The sequence below is a fragment of the Elephas maximus genome, chromosome 8 (genome assembly GCF_024166365.1).
Source record: "Elephas maximus indicus isolate mEleMax1 chromosome 8, mEleMax1 primary haplotype, whole genome shotgun sequence".
Taxonomy (NCBI): Eukaryota; Metazoa; Chordata; class Mammalia; order Proboscidea; family Elephantidae; genus Elephas; species Elephas maximus.
In genome coordinates this window covers 44,030,936-44,048,093 of record NC_064826.1, presented here as the reverse complement: position 1 = coordinate 44,048,093, position 17,158 = coordinate 44,030,936, and the positions used below count along the sequence as shown (strand labels likewise).

Genomic DNA, 17,158 nt, shown 5'->3' with positions numbered 1-17,158 from the left:
AAACAAAAGGCTGATTGGTGACCTGATGTCCCACACACATATTTCCAATCAGCCTGTTGGAGCCTCTCTTCTAAATATGGATGATTAGAGATCACCAAACATTCCTGAAGCATCTCCAACATGAGATTGACCAACCAAACATCCACCACCTGAACACATAAATGAAACAAATCTGGAGGAAATGAAGATAATGAAGGAAAGGGGAAAAACTAAAAAAGTATTAGAGATGGTATTACCTCTGCAAAATGACAGTGTCTTGCAGGGTATTATAAAGAAGAAACAATCAGAAAAAGAATGAGATCCTAAAAAGCGTAAAAGCTCATCATCTCTAATGGTGGACACATGGCATGATGCATTTGTCAAAACCCACAGAACTATACAACACAAAGACTGAACCCTGATGTAAACCGTGGAAGTTAGTTAATAATAATTTATCAACATTGGGCTACCAGTTGTAACAAATGTACCACAGGGATGCAAGCTGTTAATAGGAGAAACAACGTACGGGGCGGGGAGGGGATACATGGGAACTCTATTTTCTGTACATTTATTTGCATAAACCTAAAACTGTTCTAAAAATTAAAATCTATTAAAAATATATAAAAAGTACAAATCTGAAAAAAAAAGTATATGATAAATTGAATATTCCACATACACTTCTGAAGATAAAGTAAAACAAAATTAGAAAACACGACAAGGAGACTAAGAATTAGACAACAGCAGTAAAGAGGAAAGGGAGAGAACTAAAAGATCAGTGAAGAGGTTCAACATCCAAGCAATAGGAAGGCAAGTAAGACAGGATAAAAACAATGGTGGGGAGAAAATTATCCAAGACGTAACACATGAAAATATCCTAGGTAAGGACAGGTTTTTCCAGATTGAAAGGATCTACTGAATACCCAGCTCAAGGAATGAAAAAAGACCCACATCGAAAGTCATCACTGTGAAAGTTCGGAGCCCAGGTTTCAGAGATAAAAACCAATCATGTGCAAAGAAATAAAAATGAGAGTGAAATTACATTTCTCAATAAAAACATTTGATGCTAGAAATCAATGGAAAAATGCCTTCAACATTCTGCAGAGGAAATGATTTTCATTCTAGAGTTATACCCTCAGAGAGACTATCAATTAAGTGTGAGGGTAGAATAAAAACATTTTCAGGTAGGCAAGATTTCAAAAATTGACCTCCCATGCAGCTTTTCACAGGAAGTTAACCGAGGAGATACTCCATCACAGTAAGAGAGCAAAGTAAGAAAGAGGAAGGCATGGAATTGAGGAAAGAGGCGCTCTAACAGAGAGGGTAAGACGATGTTTAAGGATGGCAGGACTTTTAGTACTCTAGGTCTTTTAGTACTGTTTGATTTTTGAACTACGTGCCTAAATTACTTTGACCAAAAAAAAAAAAAAAAAAAAAAGTTGTTTAAGGATACAAGGAAAGAAAATGGTGGAAGTACTCAATGGTAAGTTCCAGTTGCCAGATTAAAGAGGCAAGGATATGAGGGGAAGAGAACCTTGGAGAGGAAAGCCGAGCCTGGAAGTGGTGTGCTCTGAGAGCAAAAGCAGAAACATGAATGTGTGATTGTGTGCACACGTGCGTACATGCACATGCAGAAGGAGAAGCTCCAAACTGTTTTCCTTTTTAGGCTAGTTTTCCTCAGGAGGTGTGCATCCTCCTGGAGATAGTGCAGTGCTGGGTGCCTTCAGGACCTTCCAGCTATGATAGGTGTACTCCAAGGTGGGATCTGCAGAGAAGGAGTTCGCTGGAACCAGCCTGTGTCTTTGAAAAAGCAGGGCTTTGGCGAGGAGTGATGTGGAATGGGAACAGGTCATGACGAAGTGTTGAGAAAGTCAGTTTGTTTAGCTGTCATCCACCCTTTCTCAATACTACATCACTCCTCTCCTCTCCTTATGTCAGCCTGGTCTAAAGAAACGTATATGATGATAGATCCCTGCCCGGTTCCACTCAGGGAAACTTAGAGAAAGTCCCCACTCCTACCACTTTGAGGATGCGTGAGCACCAGTCTGTGTGAGTTCTTTGGGAAAGAGAGCAAAAGTCCATTGACTTTGATTGAGTCTCTACTATGTGCCAGGCATGTCACGTACATTTTCTCATCCAAGCTACCTACTGCCTTTGTTGTTGGCAGCCCTGTGTGTGCAGAGTAGAACTGGTCCATACAGTTTTCAAGGCTGTGATCTTGGAAGCAGATCACCAGGGCTGACTTCCGTGGTGCCTCTGAGTGGGTTCAAACCACCAACCTTTTTGGGACTTTACTGCCTTAGGTGAGTGTAATTATTATGTACATTTCTTAGATGAGGAAAAATTAATTGCAAAACTAATAAGAGGCAGAAAAATGAGACTTGAACCTGTCTGCTTGACTACAAAGCCCCCTATACGTGGGAAATGGATGAAGAAAATGCACAGGATGAGCATAAGTCATGGAGAGAAATGGCTTGAGGTTTGGCAATGACCCTACCTCAGTGGTCAAGAACTGAAGTTGCTTTTGCTCCAGATTCATCCCTGCCCCCTTTTCAGGTGTTAGAACCCGCCTCTCTCCCTGCTGCCTCTGTCAGTCTAAAGTTCATTGGATTTTGCCATTTTATGTATAAGAGTAGAAGTGTGAGCTTCTACAATGCAAAGGGGTATGGCACTGCCTTCCATGGCCCAACTGCCTACCTTCCCAAGGGCCAGAGCCTGACCTGTTAGAGCCTAACTTGACCTTCTGCCCACACTTCCTTTCCAACAAAGCCCTGAGGGGTTGGCCCTCGGGCTCTCTGGGGCTGGCAATGCGTCCTCTTTGCACTGGGGACAAAGAAACAAGAACATATGGGTATGCTGTTCAAGGGCCTGCAGGTTAGAGGCAGATGGAGGGTGGGCATATGGAACTCAGGCAGCACCAAGGCCTTCACGGACTCCCATTGCTTTCCCATTGAAGACCACTGCCACTTACAACAGCTACCATTAACTGAATGCTTATTATGTGGTTGGTACTTTATCTCACTTAATTCTTATCTCCATTTTACAGATGAGCAATCTAGAGAGGTTAAGAAACATGACCAAGCTTATCTAGTTAGTAAGAACGGAGTTGAGATTTGCTCTTCAAATCCTGCTCCAACCCTTGTTATATAACTTTTCAAGCTTTTCTAATTCTAGACCCAAGTTCCTTTATAAAAATCTCTGACAAGAATGGGTTGCAATTCAAGAATACGAGAACTGAAATACTTTCAAAGTTAACAGCAAAGGTATGTAAGAAATAAATTCACAATATGTTAGCATTTCTTATAAAGGGAATGTGCAATTGGGAAGGATTACAATAATTCCATTCATGTATCTATAGCTATTTTTGCTAATTATATATAGTTGTGGATAAAATATCTATTATGTATATCATTAGTATGAGTAAAATACAAGTTATTGTAAGTTTTACACAATTACAACATTAAACTCTCATCATGCCTTTTCAGCCCCTGATTGCATGGGGTCTCAGCCTAACCTAAAACAACTGAAAGAATGTGTTATTCTCCATTAACTTTCCTCTGAGTTTTTTGGTACCTTACCATCCCTTAAAAAATCATCATTACTAATGTTTGCAATGCGCTCCTGTGCCTTTCCCCTTCCTTTCCAAAGACATTCTTTTTGCTAATTAACCTCACCTTCCCCTTTCTTCAGCCTCCCCAAGAGAACATAAATACCTGGCAAATATTCTCCATGTGCATGCAAACATCCCCTTGAATATTAAACCAAAAAGAGGAGAAAGGAGCTCCATAAAGTTCTACTTCCTGTTGTATGTTTTTTGGTTTTTTAAAAGGCTGTTCAGTCATGGTCTGCTGCTTGGGTGAGAAGTGCCTCCATCAGTCAAAAATAGATAGAGAGCCCCCGAAACTACTGCCCTGAGATAATCTTTAAACTTTAAACCTTAAGCCAAAATCATCCCCTGAAGTCTTCTCTAAACCAAAAAGAGCTTATTTTAATTAGTAAAGTATGTCTCTTTTGAGCATTGTGCTCTTTTAAAGAATTTTCTATGTAGATCAAATTGACAACGACAACTTGAGCAGTTGGATGGGAAGCTTAGGGGGCAGTGAGTTTAAGATAACGGTGGTAGGATAATGTGGAAAAGGGTAGCAAGAATGGAAGTACAACTTGAAGAATGTAACCAATGTCACTCAATTGTACATGTAGAAATTGCTGACAGGTGTATCTTTGGCTGTGTACCCTTTCACTAAAATAAAAATATATTTTTAAAAATAGATGGGGAAATGGAAAATAAAAAGACGGTTTTCAAATGGGGTTCCCTGGAATCCTTGGGGAATTTGAAGTAATTCCTCCAGGGGTCCTGGAGGAGAAAGGGCTCCGTGTGAGGACAGCAGGGCTGCGCTGGCTTCAGGAGGAGGCATATCTGATTTTGTACTGGGTTTCATGTAAGATTTTGTTGGAATGAAAATGTTGTAGAGTTAAAGGAAAAAAAAAAAGTTTGGAAACCACTGTATATAAAATTGAAGCCCCTTCCAGAAAGTTTGGGACAGAATTATATTCAGCTCTAAACCAAAACCCCACCAAACCCACTGCCGTCGAATAGATTCCGACTCATAGCGACCCTGTAGGAGAGTATAACTGCCCCATAGGGTTTCCAAGGAGCACCTGGCAGATTCGAACTGCCAACCTCTTGGTTAACAGCTGTAGCACTTAACCACTATGCTACCAGGGTTTCCTTCAACTCTAAAGCAAGGGTAATATCCTTAATCCATATCTGCATTAGAGTAAGAAGTAATTATAAAATGATCTCAAATCAGGGGCAGCGAGGAAGTAGGTGTAACTGGATGACAGTGACATAACAATGGTTATGATGATGGAATGTATGGGGGTGGCAATTCCATGTGACCATGTCCTCTCTGAAAGCCTGAAGCTGAGATTGGCGATTCCCACAGAGGGACTCTGGGTGTCAAACTGGTCAGGCTCACACCAAAGTGGAAGGGCCAAGGGTGAGAATTTGTTTTTGCTTTCAAAATCATCCCCACCTTTTATAACTATGTTCTCTAAATTAGTACTTGCTTTGGACGATTACTCTTTGACACTCACACGATATACTCAGTATCATTGGATAATACTTCTCAGAGTATTACTAATGCTTCCTTTTTATCAAAGTTCTGGATATTTGGGTCTTATCTTGTTTTCTAAACTCTAAATTCCTGAAGAGCAGGGTCTAGTTTGATTTATCTCCATATCCCTGCCTGAAAGCACCTAACAGAATACCCAGCTTACAGAGCAATTACCACTCAATAAATATCTTCAGATGAATGGTTCCCTGTCTGACTACATGGAAATTAGTCTGCTGCTCAATACAGCATCCCACTGTCCATCAAAACAGACAAAGGTGGGCTTTAAATAGATTTTGATTCTCTGTTTTCTATTCTTTCCTTTCTGTCCAGGACAACCAAATAAAAGCCCAAACAAGTGGCTCAGAAGAGCAGCTTTCTTTGTGCAGAGGGAACTGTGAGGACAAGGAGTCTGTTATGCCAATTTCCCCTTAATCCTGCTCACAGGAGAGTTGTAGAAGAAATTTACAACATGTTGAGGTAAATGCGCTAGCATGGCCCAACCAGCCCGAGGTGTGCTGGCCGCTCACCTACCCAGGTTTTTGCTATTCCCTGCTCTAGGAAACTTTAATATGAAAACTCAGGTTCCAGAAAGTCTCCTGGTGGCTGATGCGTCATCCTTCTAGGTATTTACTTCAGCCTTGCTTGGTAAGGAGTCGCTGCATAATTAATGGTTAAGGGCTGGCTACTAACTGAAAGGTTGGCAGTTTGAACCCTTCCAGAGGCACCTCAGAAGGAAGGCCTGGTGATCTATTTTTGAAAGATTACAGCCATTGAAAACCCTATGAAGCACAGTTCTACTCTGCAACACATGGGGATGCCATGAGTTGGAATCCACTCCATGGCAACTGGTTTGGCTTTGGTTTTCTTGCTTTGCAGAAACACCTACTGTGGATACTGAGGTCTACCATAAAGGATGATGATGGCAATGGTGACGACACTGATAATGATGAGAGCAGCTAAAATGTGTTGAATGTTATGCGGCAGGCACTGGGGTGAGCGCCTTGTGCACATGATCTCATTTAAACTTCACAACAGCCTCATGAGGTAGAACGATTATGATTTCCATTTAACACATGATCTGACTGTGCACACCCCAACAAGGGCAAGTAACTTGACCAAGGGCTCAGAGCTATTACCACCACAGTGGGACTTACCTAGGAAGTACGGAGTTGGGAGGCCTGGATTTTGCAGGGGATGCGACTTTAGATTCTGGCCCAGAGTTCCCTGAAGATCCAGGAAGGGACTCCTGTGCTGGCCCTGACTGGCATGGAAGTATTTCCCTTGCAGAAGTCAGGAGATGCTCTTTATCTTTAACTTCTTTTTCCCGGGACTTGGCTTTGTGTTCTGCCAGAAGGAGGTCAAATTGCTTTTTCCGGCCTGGGACTGCCCTCCGATGGCTTAGCGAGTGTGTCTAAGGAGAAGAGAGATGAAAAGCACAGCCTCTTTGATCAGCACATAAACCTGCTTCCCCAGGCCCTCCATCTCAGAAACAGCAATTCATGGGCATTTAGAGGTGCGTGACAAGTCAGTCAACTTCAGGCATCAGCTCCTGTGCTGTGGCTCCGAAGAGGCAGTGACCACACAAACACAACCATGCCCTACGCTCCTGGCGTTAAGAAGCCAAAGCTTCCTCCAGAAATTGGCATAAGGTGACGAGCTTCAGCGCAGAACCCATCAAAGCCTCTCTGATGAAAGGCAGCCACGCGGGGATGCTAGAGTTAATCCAGGTGCAGGCAGGAGGCTGGATGTGGCCCAGACAAACAGAGCCACCAAGCGGAGAAGGCCACAGCCTGATCCCAAGAAGCACTAGCAGTTCAGTATGAGATAAGGGGCTGGGGCTACCCAATGGCGGCCGCCCGGGGTCCGCTCTTCCCCTGGCCACCCTGTGTGGCTGGATCAGGGGCGCGGCATATCATCCTCCCCTCCTTCCAAGGCGCTGCTGCTGCCGCTGCCGCCACCGCCGCTCCTGCATACATTAAACTGTAGCAGGGTTTAGAACCGCCTGTGAGTGCCTATAAATACAATTTACTGTCTGGCCTCACAAGTAACAGGGGAAGCCTATTTTTTTTTTTCCTTCTTAAAAAGCCAGCCAGCTCGAGGCAGGCACTCTGCTGCCATGGAAGAGAAGAAAGCATTTCCCTTACAAAGAACAGCTGGGGGTCATGTCGAGGTTCCACACCCTGCCGTGTGCAGAGAGTGGCATGCAAACATTTCGACAAAGGCCCCAGCGAGAGCAGGAAGTATTTTTTATGGAAAGAGAAATACCTTGCAGGTGAGGGATCTTGTGCAAGGTTTCTTTGTCTCGGGATCCAATACTCCACAGTGTTTATTTGGGTCAAATTCTCTCTCTGGTTTAAGAAACAAACAAAAAATATAAGAAGGAGACTAAATAGGATTTGGCATTAAGACTACACAAAAAAAAAAAAAATGCACATTTGCACCAACAAGTGAGACATTGTTAGGCAATCTGTTTTTTTTTTTTTTCTTTTTCCAACCGGCTGCTAAACTGCTTCAAGAACCGCTCAGAGGAAAATGGTGTTCCCCTGTGAACCCAGAGTCCCGAGTCCAGCAGGGATGCAGAATGCAGCACCAAGCACAGGGGCAGGGGTGGGGGCGAGCATGGGGCACGGGAGAAGGAGCCGTGCTGCTGCTGTGACAGTTTATTTTACTTGAAATGGTTCCCCAGGTACTTGGCACTTTGGGCAAAGCTGGCTGCAGCCCAGGGAGAGCCACCTGAGGCTGGAGGGTCACTTTTTCCAGAGCTGCTCCAGGAATACATCCATTCCCCCCCAACCCCCACCTTCCTGCTAGTTTGGGCCACTTAAACAGAAGACTGTTCCTTGACATGTCGGTGTGACCTGCTTCCCTCAAGCTTTGCAAAGTCCTCGTCACAAGGCTTTCCACACAGCCTCACTGGTCAGAAGACCGTTTACCTGACTCAGGGACATTTTGGGGGTGTCATAGCAGAAAAAAGGGAAAATATAGGTGTGTTTCTTATGTGTGTCTGATGCTGAAGGTGCAGAAAGAACCAAAAAACCCAAACTCGTTGCTGTTGAGTCTATTCCAACTCATGGCAACCCATGTGTTATATAGTAGAACTGCTCTATAGAGTTTTCTTGGCTTTCAGGCCTCTCTTCTGCAACACCACTGGGTGGGTTGAAACTGCCAACCTTTAGGTTAGTAGTTGAGAGCAAACTGCAGAAAGGACAAGGCCTACTAATCTCACAGCTCGCTCTGTCCCCAGTCCTGGGCCTGACATTCCAAATGAGGCTCAGACAGGGTGGCTGTACCCTTGGGATGAATGATGGCCATGTAGGGAGGCCAGGCTTTCCCAAGCTCCTGCCTTCCAACTGGATTGTCCATGGAGGTTACTTTTAAGGAATATGTTCTTTTTCCGCACATCGTGGCTCCCTTATCCCTGTAATTACAGAAGTGCCCTCTTTACCTGGAAGGTGAGGGGATGTGAAGGAATCTTTTAATAACCCTTGAAACTTTACAGTCCCCCTCTCAGCTGGCCTGTGTCCTCTCTGGAAGGCACCCAACAAATACCTGAGCTATTGACAAGCTCTTCTGGGAAGGTTGGGAGACTGGTAGTGGTGTTGGTGGGTTGGGGTCTAGGGAAGCTTGGTGGAGCAACATTAAGAGACTAAAAAAAAGAGACTGAATGGGTGCAAATTAAAACGAGGATACCTAGCCTGAAAAACTGTCTGAAATTGATGCAGTAAACTCTGAATATAATAAATAATGAGTTTCATTTGCAAAAAGAGAAAAAAGTTTGGGGTCATGGGGTGGTTGTGGTGATGATGTATGCAATAAAACCATTCTTATATTCAAGACAGATTCCCTAGTTGGCTACCAAAATGCCCCCCCGCCCCATCTCTGTTTTCACTTTTGTCTTCTTTGTTTAGCTTCATTTTTAAGAACAGAAAACTGGTAGGCTTGGAGATGCCTGTTTTCTATAAGCCCTCCCTGCCCAACAAGAAGCAAAGGCACCAGGCCCCAGACTATCTGGCATGGATTTCTCTCTCTTGCGTCTATCTGTCAGGGTCAGACCCATGCCCAGATCCAGCACCTCATGTTGGTCTGGAATGGAGTAGGTTGTTTGGCTGGGGGTAGGCGCTGGCTGCCAATGCGAAAGCAAGGTAGAAACGAGCAAAAGATCCAATGAGACAAAACCACCAACACAATGCAAAAACAACAAACAGCACCCCTCCAAACAACTGCAGGTTGGGGTGCAGGCTGGACACAATGGACATGCTTTTGCCATGATAAGGAACCAAGGGCCCTGGACACTGTGGCCAGGCCTAACAGTTTTCCAGGGAGGATGCCACCCCGCTCTGCGGAGTGAAATCTAACTTTCCATTCAGGAAAGAGCCAGGCCCCACCTCACTCAAAGAGAAGACCAGAGTCTACCTTTCAATCCTGATGGTGTGTGAAGAGTGTCACTGTGTGCTGCTGAGTCAATTCGGACTCAGCGAAGCTACAGGACAGAGAAGAACTGCCCCATAGGGTTTCCTAGGCTGTAACCTTTACGGGAGCAGGTTGTCAGGTTTTTTCTCCCATGGAGCGGCTAGTGGGTTTGAACTACAACCTTTTGGTTAGCAGCTGAGCACTTAACCATTGTGCCACCAACAGTCCATGCCTGAATAGTATACAGAGGGGATTTGTAGCTACAAAATCTGTTTCATTTGAATGCATTGAGCCTGAGGTACTCTGAAGAAATGATTTTTAATTTTTTTCTTTTAAGTTACAGATGTAAGACAGTTCATTTTAGAAAAACTAGAAATACAGATAAATATAACATGCTGTTGTTGTTAGGTGCTGTCAAATCGGTTCCGACTCATAGCAACCCTACGTACAACAGAATGAAACACTGCCTGGTCCTGTGCCATCCTCACAATTGTCGTTATACAACATAGAAAGTAAAAAAAATACAACACAGAAAGTAAAAATTGCCCACAATTCTTGGGGTGGTTAAAAATTATGCTCACACCAGAGGAGGGTTATAGTTTTTTTTTTTTTTTTTTTTCTGGGCACCATTAGATAAATACCCATAGTGTATGAAGAAGTTATGAAGTTTACACCCTTTTTTGGTCTTTTGGAGAAAACAGAGCTCCCAGACTTAGTTCTATAACAAAATCTAAGCAAACAACATCCACATGGGGGTGCTCTGACAAGGAAGTCATCATCCCAAGAAATAGTTATATGCTACCTTCCTGGGCACCAACCAAGGAGTAGACCTGAAAGAAATATCCAAGTACCCCACCTGCTGTGCTGGCCTGAGCGTTCCCAAATGAGAATTCCAAGCTGATTTTGTGGGAAAGGTGGTCATAGTCCCAGATCCCAGAATCAACCTGTAAACCAATGAGGCCAAAGGGCAGAGGCTGTGTATTCCTGTGGAGCACAGCCTGCCCTGAGCTACTGGGACACATTGCTATGAGTTTTCCATATCACAGCAGGATGTGCCTGCGGAAGCCAAGGGCAGTTCAGCCTGTCAGCATGACACTGCTGCACAAGAACCTTGGAATCCATGGACTGTCATGTTCGATTCAGAGTATCCTGCCTCCTGATCACCACAGTAATTCCTGTGAAGCAATGAACTGACCAACAGACTTTACCTGCCTGGAAAAAAGAGAACCAGTTCTCTCCTGTATCTTTTTTTGGGGGAGGGTGGAGAATTCTGTTTGCAGATCAACTCCATGTCCCCCTTAAAATGAAACAGATTCGCTTAATTAAACCACTTCACTCCTTGGTCATGAATGATTCAACTTCAGTCTAATCATGAGCCAGACTCTAAGGACATGGACACGTACCTGAAAGTCTCCTGTAAGGCTTGTTGCTGCTTTTGGTGCCATTTTGTTGTTTCTTGTCTATTGTGGCCGACAGAATTCCTTTGCCATTTAAGATCTTCTCTGGTGATGGTGGCACTTGCTTGGACATCAAAACTGGCTTAAATAAAGGTGGGGAGGAGACAGCAGAGGACGAGGTGGAGGAGGAGGTGACTGTAGTAGTGGCTGCCGAGTTCATTTTGACATTGGCACCATCTGCCTTCACTAGGTTAGGAATTTTCTCTAAACTGACTACAGGAACCGGAATGCTGAAAAACAAACGAACAAACACACACAATTGCCTTCTTTGATACATCTGGTCCACGGAGAATCTCTCCGGGCTTATCATTATCAGAACACTTCCTTATCACTTATGTATACAACTCCTATAAGCTAGCAGTGTGAGTCCAGTTTTGCTAGGAGGGAGATTCATGCCTAAGAAAGGACCAACAGGGAGTATGAGGCTGGCACAGTGCCAGGGACAGCATCAGCACTATGTTCCCATAGAGCCTACAACTCCCCCGCTCCGTCCCTGTATGTCAGCTGTCTCGAGAAAGCACCTTGGACAGGACAAGGTGCCCACGGTGAAGGAAGAAATGCTCGTTCCCTGAGTTCAGGGTAGCACTTGCTGAATCACGCCTCCGCCCCCCAGTCCTCAGCCGGTCTCCCACCCCAGCCCGATCAGGCCTGACATCTGCTTGGCTTGGGAGTGCTGACAGATCCTGCCACGCCAAGGTGAGGCTTCGGGCCAGCGTGCCACACGACATGCTGTCCGAGGGCTTCTGGATGACTCTCCTATCCTGGGGATGGGCTGAAATTGAGGGAGCCGCCATGTAACATTATCTAATACTCCATTTTAGGCTGCTAGTTATGTAAATAGACAATTCTCAGGGCTGGCAGGTGAGAGGATGAATTTTAAGAAGACAGCACAAAGGTGCACTTTCACTCGCAGAATCTGTCACCTTAGCCCCACTCCCTGCTACTTTTCCTGGAATGGATGTGCAGTTGATTGCCGTGCTTCTGTAATGCAGAAGGATCCTGTGTCTGTGGGGCTGTGGAGCATTCTGTCCTGGGGTCTTAAAAGATAAGAAAAATAAGCTTTGGTCTCTGAACTAGATTCCTTTTCCTCCTTGCAGGAGGGTAGAATGTGAACTCGCCAGCCCCCCAATCATCTTTGAGCTGAGAGTGGCACCTACTTAGCTATCTGAATGCCAGATGATCTAGAATCCGGCTTTGACATGCCTGCAGACAATGTAGCGCACGAAAGAGAGGCTGTTTTTGGCAAGGGAGGAATCTTATCTGTCCACGTGGCCAGCTGGCTTTCCCTTCTCTAAAGATTCACAGCTCATTTCTTTGATCAACTTGTTCATGAAATTATTTTAGCAACCTCTCAGCCTCTATCCCTTTTCTGACTTTGAAGCAGGATCACAGATGTTATTTACAGATCTTTGCCAGTGAGAAGGGCACACAGCAGCTGACCAGACTGCTGCCAGACATCATGAACACTGCCAGATGTCACCTAGGACCATACGCTTTCTTGGCCCTGGGAAGGGTAGTGTGGCTTCACGTCCCATGTGAAGGGAAACTGGAAGGGTGGTTTTTAGTACTAACCCAAATCACCGCCAACCCTGCCTTGATCAGAGTGTCTGAGATACAGCTAAACCACGGCGACTTTCTGTTTAGTGGCAATTTTCAAAGCACTCACATGCGACTGAAGACTAGCACAAGAAGCCCTTTAAGAGAGCACACGAAGAAGCCATAATAGATGCTACTTGGTGAAATTAGTTCTGCATTCCTAATTTTTTTCTAAATGGTAAAAAATGCTGAACCCTGTGCTAGAAAAATTCTCCGAGGGCCATTCCCCCACTTCTTTTCAAAAAACACAAATTACAAAACTCATGTACTTGTATACCTAAAACGGTGAATTTTACCATACAAAAATTCTACATCAATAAACCTGATTTAAAAAATATATAACAGCCTGTTCAAGAAACTTTTGTTGATTCATTTTTGCACCCTTGCTCTCATCTGCTGCCTTTTATTTCTTTAGAAAAATCAAACTCCAAGTGTCGATGAGAACACATGGACCACTAGCCAGGTGAGAAGATTCCCTAGCACCTGAGCGGCCTTCTCTGGCGCACTTCTTTGTGAAGCCAAGTAAGTTCAAGAAAGAAGTTAGGACTTTTAAGTTCCAGATTGAGCTCTTGTTCCATGAGCTAGCATGAGTGAGTGGAAGGCTCCAGTTTCCATGAAGAGTGTCCTGGGTACATGTTGAACACCCACGAGCTCGACAGACAGAGAGACATGATGCCTGTGACAGAATAATCCACAGCAGTTGTTTAAACTGAAATACATTTAAGAACTGAGCCACCAAACCAAAAACTAAACTTGTTGCTGTTAATTCCGACTCATAATGATCCTACAAGACAGAGTAGAACTGCCTCCGCAGGGTTTCCAGGGAGTGGCTGGTGGATTCGAACTGCCAATCTTTTGGTGAGCAGTCGAGCTCTTAATCACTGAGCCACCAGGGTTCTTAAGAACTGAACCAAGTGTTCCACAAACACTCATAGTACAGACTGGGTTCCTTCCCTAAAGTCAATGTCCAGCCCAAGGTGTGCTCCTGAAGACAGCCACCAGAGCACAGGTGGCCATTTGGGGAAGTGTCAGTGGACTCATCTCCTCGTTGATGCCTCTTCCAAGGTGTGTGTAACTGAGCATGCGCCAGGCTAACTAATGTCAGTAACTGATCTCCTAAACTGGATTTTTCTCGAGTGTGGCCCATTCATACCCTTCATTGCAAACACTCCCAGAATTCGGTTGGACTTTCATCCCAGTATCTGCAGGCAGGGTGTGAATTCTGGACACATCAGAAATGAGAAAGCAAGGCCAATGATGTGCAGCCCTCTGGAATTTAGTTTTCTTGGATAAGGAGTGGGAGGAGTTAGGGAAAAAATTCTGATCAAGAATGTTTCAAAGGATTCCAAAGACCAGATGAGTGGGAAAGGAGCTGAGCCATTGAGTAAATGGCCCTGATGCCAGGTAAGGGGTCCCACCTTGTGGTGGAAAGAGAAGGACATTGAATTCTTTTGGGGTGGGAATTCCAAGGGTCTCTGTTAATGGAGACGGGCTACAGATACAGCGAAGCAGGTAGAACCTGGAAGCTGCCCCTGATACCTTCTTCTTAGGTGTTCTTTCTCTTCCCGAAAATGTGGGGCTGGGCTGAGAAGGTACTTCTGCTGGGAGTCAAGAGGAGATAAGGGAGGCACGCAGTTCAATGGTAGTGGCAAGGGTCAAATACATCCTCAAAGGAAATGAGAGAGGAGTTCAGATCACCCTGATTTGACCTTGCCACCCTCATCTTCCAGATAAATGCTAGCCATTAGCTCACCCAAGTCTTCAGCCTCCTTTCTTCACTGTTACTGGTGACAACCCTGAAATCCTAAACTGAAGAACAAAGGAAGAAATGATTGCAAGATGGTGCCATACAATTTGGAAACCCAATCCAAAGCTCTGATCTTTTTCAAGCTAAAAGCTTGGGCTGACCTAAGAACCTGATGAGAGTTCCTCACTCCTGCTTGGCTTGCATACTAATCCTTTGCATTTACCTATACCCCAGGAAGGAAGACACACAGCTCTATGGAAGCCATCACCCTGGCACTGTCCTCTGCTTTCTCCCATTTATCGCTTCCTCACCCACTCATTTCCTCTGCCATGTGAAGTGTCCAGCCCTGGGCAAGTAAGGACCCTTTCCTGATGCAGTGCACCCTGAATAACAGGGTTAATAATTTTCCATTTGGAAATAAGCCAAAAGATTCTAATCCCTGCCGTCCCAGTAGGGGTATCTTTCATCTTTTCTGTGTCTAATCACATTAACTCCAGTACCTCCATGTGCAGTTAGGAGCTGGGAGAGGACGGTTAGTTGGCAACAACCAGTGACTGACTTAACCACTTAAGCGGATTTGTTATTCTCTTTGCTTAGGTGATAAACACATCTGGCAGTTACCCCGGGTTAGCTAAAGTCCCTGAAAGTTCCTTCCCATTCAGCTAAGAGATTCGTTTACACACTTCCCCAAGTCTACAATTAGTTGCGTTTACCCACTCACTGTTGTCCTTTCTTTGAAGAGCTGTGCTTGAAATGGAAAGATGAGTTCTGCTCTTCCCCTGCTGCTTTCATAATGCCCGTTTTGTTCGCTGGAGATGAACTCTTTCAGGGAGCCCAGGGCTGCAGCTTGTTTCCCGCTGTGCCACGCACCCGCGGGCTGGTTATCGCCTAGTTTTCTCAGTACCTCGGTCTTGTGGCCTGGGAAGTGATCCCAGAGCCCACAACAGTCCTCCCTCACCCTGCTCAGCTACATGGGAGGCATCCACCTTCTGTTTCTTTTGTGCTGCCCATGTCTTGCTCCAAGGAGCACTGGTGGTGCAATGGGTGAAGTGCTCAGCTGCTATCCAAAAGGTTGGTGGCTCCATGACAGGAAAAACCTGGCGACTTACTCTCATTGCCATCTGGTGATTCCATCACAGTGACCCTAGAGGACAAAGTAGAACTGTCCCATAGGGTTTCCAAGGCTGTAAGTCTTTACAGAAGTAGACTGCAGATCAGCTGGTGCGTTTGCACCACCAACCTTTCATTTAGCAGGTGAGTGCTTTAAGGACTGTGCAACCAGAGCTCCTTGGTAAAGATTACAGCCCAGGAAACCCTATGGGACAGTTCTACCCTGTCCTATAGGGCTGCTATGAGTTGGAAGCCACTCGTGGGCACACAACAACATGTCTTCCTCCTGTGTGTCTGGCCCGTCTGACTGTATCTTTCTGGACCAAGGAGGAGCCTCTGGTTTTAAGAAAAATGGCTTTTTCAGTACCAAGTAGGTTCGCCTCCCTGCCCAGTGATGTCTGCAGAAGAGCAGAGGTGGAGAATGATGATGCTGCTGCCGAGAGGGCCGTGCCTGCGGCAGAGCCAGCTGCTCCCGAGCCACCTAACCTTTCCAGGTGATAACAATTTATCCTTCTGTGGTCAACAGATAAGCCTTAAGAGAATGGCTCAGAAAATCCCCAGCCCTGCAGAAATTGCCAGCCCTTACTGCACTTACCAGTGTGGGGCAAAGGTGTATTTGACAGGAGGGAACCTGAAGACATAGAGTATTTGTGCTGTGGGTGATGTACCTGAGAAGCGCTCTCAGCTGTCGACCCACTGATTCCTTCAACAAAGGCTCAGGTGCCTACTTGCCTGGCCTGGCAGAACTACGAAATTCTTGGACTCCCTGGCAGATCCTTGGAACGGCCATTTCACCCAGCCTCTTGCCTTCTAAGCAGTGATAGCACAAAGTCATCTCAAATAAAAAGGGATTTACTCTATTTTAAAAGATTCTCAGAGAAGGAATTCTACTTGGCTCTCTTAGATGAAATTTTTGGGCTGCTATCAGGAAATTATTTATATCTAATCTAAATTCTCCACCACCCGTCTGTTGGTTTGTCAGACAGTTTGTGGCTTCTGTGTTACTATGATGCTGGAAGCTATGCCACTGGTATTTCAAATACCAGCAGGGTGACCCATGATGGCTAGGATTCAGTGGAGCTTCCAGACTAAGTCAGACCAGGAAGAAAGGCCTGAACGTCTATTTTGGAAAATTTGTTTTTCTTTTTGTTAGGTGCCATCAAGTCGATTTTGACTCATAACAATCTCACATGAAAGAGTAGAACTGCCCCATAGGGTTTTCTTGGCTGTAATCTTTATGGAAGCAGATTGTGAGGTCTCTCTCCCGTGGAGCCTCTGGGTGGGTTCGAACCACCAACCTTACAGTTAGCAGCCAAGCACTTAGCCACTGTGCTACCAGAGCTCCTTTCTGAAAAACTGCCAATGAAAACCTTATAGATCACAACAAAACACTGCCCCACTGTCTTGCTTTGGACACGTCATCAGGAGGGATCAGCTGCTGGAGGAGGACATCGTGTTTGGTGAAGTGAAGGCCAATGAGGTACAATAGCTGCAATGACAGACTCAAACCTGCTGGCAACTGTGAGGACGACACAAGACTGGGCAACATTTGTTCTTTTCGCACAAAAGGTTGCCATGAATCGGAGTCAACTCAACAGCAGCTAACAACAACAACCTAAATTCTTTAACTTGAAAAAATACTTGGGACATTCTTAAAGGCTGGTGGTGGTCACTAAGAATCAACCTTAAAAACAGGGCCACAACGTCGTACCATGGTACAATGGATGCAGTAAGTGCTATGTACA

The 17,158-nt window shown here is 45.1% G+C and overlaps 1 protein-coding gene across 10 annotated transcripts in view; it reads right to left on the bottom strand.

The window, feature by feature from the left end:
• ATXN7L1 (ataxin 7 like 1) overlaps positions 1 to 17,158 on the bottom strand; it is a 286,145-nt gene that overhangs the window by 21,857 nt on the left and 247,130 nt on the right. For all 10 annotated transcript variants that reach the window (XM_049894455.1, XM_049894456.1, XM_049894459.1 and 7 more), the window contains 3 exons: positions 10,907 to 11,190; positions 7,359 to 7,441; positions 6,248 to 6,504 (listed from right to left, as the gene is read on the bottom strand). In XM_049894455.1, coding sequence (XP_049750412.1) covers positions 6,248 to 6,504; positions 7,359 to 7,441; positions 10,907 to 11,190 — 624 coding nt within the window. The remainder of the gene's footprint in view (positions 1 to 6,247; positions 6,505 to 7,358; positions 7,442 to 10,906; positions 11,191 to 17,158) is intronic.